The following is a 4,235-nucleotide window of genomic DNA, read 5'->3' as shown; positions in this document are numbered from 1 at the left end:
AGCGGCTGGGCCCGTGAGCCATGGCCGCTGAGCCTGCGCGTCCGGAGCCTGTGCTCCGCAACGGGAGAGGCCACAACAGTGAGAGGTCCGCGTACCACAAAAAAAAAAAAAAAAAAAAGGAAAACAGGAAGAACATAGGTCTACATATAGTAGGAATTGGTTTGTTCTAATTATAAAAAGGCAGCCACAAGATTCCCAAGAGTTATCAAGAGCTCTCCGTTATTAGTATGAATGGTCACTATCATTATCACAGTGTACGCTTCACGTACGTTATCTATTTGACTTCAACAACAAATCCTATAAAGTTGGTATTATTATCCCCAGCTTGCAGATGAGAAAACTGAGGCCCAGACTGGCACTATATTGCTCAGCTAAGGGAACTATGAGGAGTCTGGGGTTGGAACCCAAACATATGCTTTCTCCATTGCAGAAAGTCTGCTTACCAGAGAAGATTCATGAAGCCTGGTGAGGTATGGTCCTACTTAGAGCAGATGTTATAATGTCAGCTGCTGAGTAATGACGGGGTTCTGAATACATGGGTATCGTGTGTCCTTCAGGCTTTGTATGTGAGAAATGTCTCCCAGCATGGCACTGGCTCTCAGAGACTGACCCTGCTATGCGCAGGGGTCCCTGTCTGGCTACAGCAGAATGGCCTCTTCATCTGACTGTGTGTCTGCTGGCCAAACATCTGAAAGAACTGTCTGCACACAGAACATTTCAAAATACGTGGGAAATCTGGTTCAGTGAACCCCTGAGATATTGTTAGACTAACTCTCCTCCAGACTTCTTTTGCTTGTTTTATCTCTCCTGGGACACTGGTACATGGAAGATTTGACAATACAATTTTATGTGATAATGAATGAAGGGTGATCTGAGTAAATTACACAGGATGCTTGACCAGGCCTCCCAGCATACTAAAAATAACCTCTCTCAAGTAAATATATATCTACCTTCTATCTCAAGTGATCCTCACTTTAAAATGAGGACACTGAGGCCCAGAGAGGTGAAGTGACTTGCTCAAGGTCTCACGGCTACTTAGGGGCAGAATCCAGGTTTTTAACCTCAGTGTTCAGACTCCACATATGAAATCAGAGAAAGTGAATATCCAGGACAAGCTTGAAAGGGAGAGGAGTCAGTAAGGGCAGCTTGGGGATGGCGGTGGAAGGCGGTAGCCACAGACCTACCCTTGAGCCTTGATGATGGCAGTTCTGAGGGGCTGGCGTGATGCCCTAGAGCCCCAGATCTCTATTAGGCCATATCCCCCTTCTCTCCTACCAGCCACCAGCCTCCCAAAACAATGTTTCCCAAAGTATGTTCCATCAGTGAGGTGCTTCTCAAACTTTAAGGTGCATACAAATCACCAGTGAACTTGTTAAAATGCAAATTTCTATTCAGTAGTTCCAGGGTGAGGCCTGAGATTCTGCCATCTAACAAGTTACCAGTCATGCTGATACTGCTGGTCTGTGGACCAAATTTTTGAGTAGTGAGGCATCCATAGTGATGTACAATGAAAAGCATTGGTGGGTGAACACTCTTGAGAAAATCTGGACTAAACAAAATTAAACGAATTTCATTACTGCAGGACTTCTCAGAGCCTTTAAAATGGTAGCGAACATCCTTAATCTCCAAGAGGGAGAGATAATGCAGAAATTGCAAAGTGTTATATGTGAGAAAGGGGTAATGATATAACCAGAACGCTTTGAGATATACTGGTTTACAAAGAACAGGAAATGAGGATTATATATGCATTTTTCCCAGCTTACCTTGGTTCCAATGTTTCAGTGTTGCAGCGCATATTCAGCCCCAACCCGGTCCTCTCCTCTCCCATTTTCTCCTGAGGTGTTTGGGTACATGCCTGTTTCTTCCATCAGACCACATACATCTGGGCCCCCCTGCTCCTCCTCCCTTCCCCCATCCCAACATGGGCTGTGTGCTCAGAGGCCCCGGTCGAGTGGAGAACCCAACCCGCTGGAATACCTTTCGCAGACGCGGACGGTCCAGGCAGCGATGATCCACAGTGAGATGCTGAACACGAGGAGCACGGTGCCGGGGCAGATGGTCATGAGGGTCTTCATGACGAAGCGCGTGTTGAAGTTGATCTTGTTGAGGGCCCCGATGCTGCGGGACGAGGCGTCGGTGAAGAGCTTGCTGTGCAGTAGCATGACGCGGGCGATCAGGTACAGGCGCAGGAACATCGGGATGGACAGGATGATGTCCACGTCGGCCTCCGCCCACGAGGGTGTGTAGGAGAAGGCCAGGCGCGCCGTCCAGAAGAACTTGTACTCGCCAGGAATGGGGTGGATGGCGCACACCAGCATCTCCAAGCTGATGTAGAGGATGCGCTCGTAGGTCATGGCTATCCGCCAGTCGTCCGCACCATTGTCTATCACGAAGAGCTGTGGGAGCAGAGAGCCTGTTAGCACAGCCAGGATGGAACCACACAGCGGGGGCGAGGGAGGATCCGGCAGCTGATCCACCTCAGCCCCCTCTCTGGAGGCCTCGCCTGGGTGAAGAGAGCCCTGGACAGGGAGTCAGGAGACCTGGCTAAGACATGTCAATCTCTGGGCCTCAATTTCTGTAAATTGCTTCCCAAGATTCCTTCCAGCTCCAAGGAGCACCTAAGCTGGTTGTTTCATGACTCGGAAGATGAACAGCTCACTTGTATTGAACACAGGTCCCTGGGCCCCTGCCAGGCCCTGAGCTGAGCCCTGAGGGGGATGCGGAGATGAAAAAGCTATGTTTCCTGAGAGAACTCATAGGGCTGGCACAGACTCCTCTTCCCACTGGGAGAAAAGTGTCTGCTGGCAGCACTTTGCTCTCTGTCGGTGGTGGGGCGTTAGTGGTGTGGGCCCTGGAGCCAGACTGCCTGGGTCTGGATCCTGATCCCAACACTAACTAGCTCTGTGACCTTCAGCAAGTTATTGAGCCTCTCTGTGCCTCAGTGTCCTCATCTGGGGACAATGATAATAACACCTGCTGCATAGTGGTCACTATATATGGCTGCAATGGATTAGTACGTACGAAGTGCAGAGAATCCTGTCTGGCACCCAGCTCTGTAAGTATTAGCTATTGTTATTTTTAGCATTATTAATCCATGGGGTCTCTTTCTGTTAATGAGGGTTGGGCTCAGTGATGTCTAAGCTCCCTTCCAGTCCTAACCTTCCTTCCACGAAGATGAGACTCCCACTGTCGCACCAGGAGGACTGGCAAAGCAGCTGAAACAAGCCTTCACTGAGCACCTGCTATGTGCCCAGCCTGGGCTCAGTGCTGGGTTCGCATACTGGGAAGGCCCAGGCTTGTTCTCAAGGAGGTCCCACAGTGAGGGGTCTCCCACACCCAATGACTGTGAAGGGGGCCTCACGTTCTTCCGCTCCATGGCCCCAGTCTCCACATCTGTGACATGAGAGGCCTCTGAGGTCCACCTTGGACATCTGAAGGTTCTGATTCTTAGACGGTGAGGCCTGCAATCAGGGGCCTGTGCTGGTCATGGGGGCCTCCTGGACAGGTATGTGCCTCACTTATGAGAGGCGATGGAAGCGTTTATCCTCATGATAATACTGGAAAGGATTCATGGCCAGAAGGAAATTAGGCTGTGTTAGAAAGAAATTAATGTTGGGGCCAGGGTTGGGTGGAAGGAGTTTGATTTAACCTGGAAATACACCCTCAGCATGGAGGGAGTAACAGAGAGTTTGGGTCAGCGTGGACTGGGCGTGCTGGTTGAAGGCTGAGCTAAGCCTTGCCCTCACACTTCACCCCACTTCGCAGGGAGTTTAGGAACGGAGAGGCCCTTTACTCTGTGTGTCCCACTGTTTCCTCTGCAGTTTGGGCCAAAGGAACATTCTGCTGTGTTTTGAAGTTAGTCACCAAGCACCCCTCTCTTCTCCCTCCTTCACTGCCTGCCCTCCAGGCCACCATGCCCACAACCAAGGACCCAGGAGAGAAAACCGTGGCACCCATGTCTGGGACCTCTGAGGGTAAAAAGGGCCCATCAAGGGATCTGTGTCGGGGGACTTCCCTGGTGGTCCAGTGGTTAAGACTTCGCCTTCCAACGCAGTGGGTGCGGGTTCGATCCCTGGTCGGGGTGCTAAGATCCCATGTGCCTCATGGCCAAAAAACCAAAACATAAAACAGAAGTAATATTGTAACAAATTCATTAAAGACTTTAAAAATGGTCTACATCGGGGGCTTCCCTGGTGGCGCAGTGGTTGAGAGTCCGCCTGCCGATGCAGGGGACA

At 50.5% G+C, this 4,235-nt stretch overlaps 1 protein-coding gene across 11 annotated transcripts in view; it reads right to left on the bottom strand.

Annotated features, from left to right (window-relative positions):
* Positions 1-4,235, bottom strand: part of KCNN3 (potassium calcium-activated channel subfamily N member 3) — a 177,046-nt gene that overhangs the window by 62,933 nt on the left and 109,878 nt on the right. For all 11 annotated transcript variants that reach the window (XR_003679487.2, XR_003679488.2, XM_055084296.1 and 8 more), the window contains one exon: positions 1,978-2,396. Coding sequence is in view for 9 of the 11 variants with exons in the window: in XM_055084296.1 (XP_054940271.1) it covers positions 1,978-2,396 (419 nt within the window). In the remaining 2 variants the exon portion in view is untranslated. The remainder of the gene's footprint in view (positions 1-1,977; positions 2,397-4,235) is intronic.

Source organism: Physeter macrocephalus, chromosome 4 (genome assembly GCF_002837175.3).
Source record: "Physeter macrocephalus isolate SW-GA chromosome 4, ASM283717v5, whole genome shotgun sequence".
NCBI lineage: Eukaryota > Metazoa > Chordata > Mammalia > Artiodactyla > Physeteridae > Physeter > Physeter macrocephalus.
This window is presented reverse-complemented; position numbering and strand designations above follow the sequence as displayed.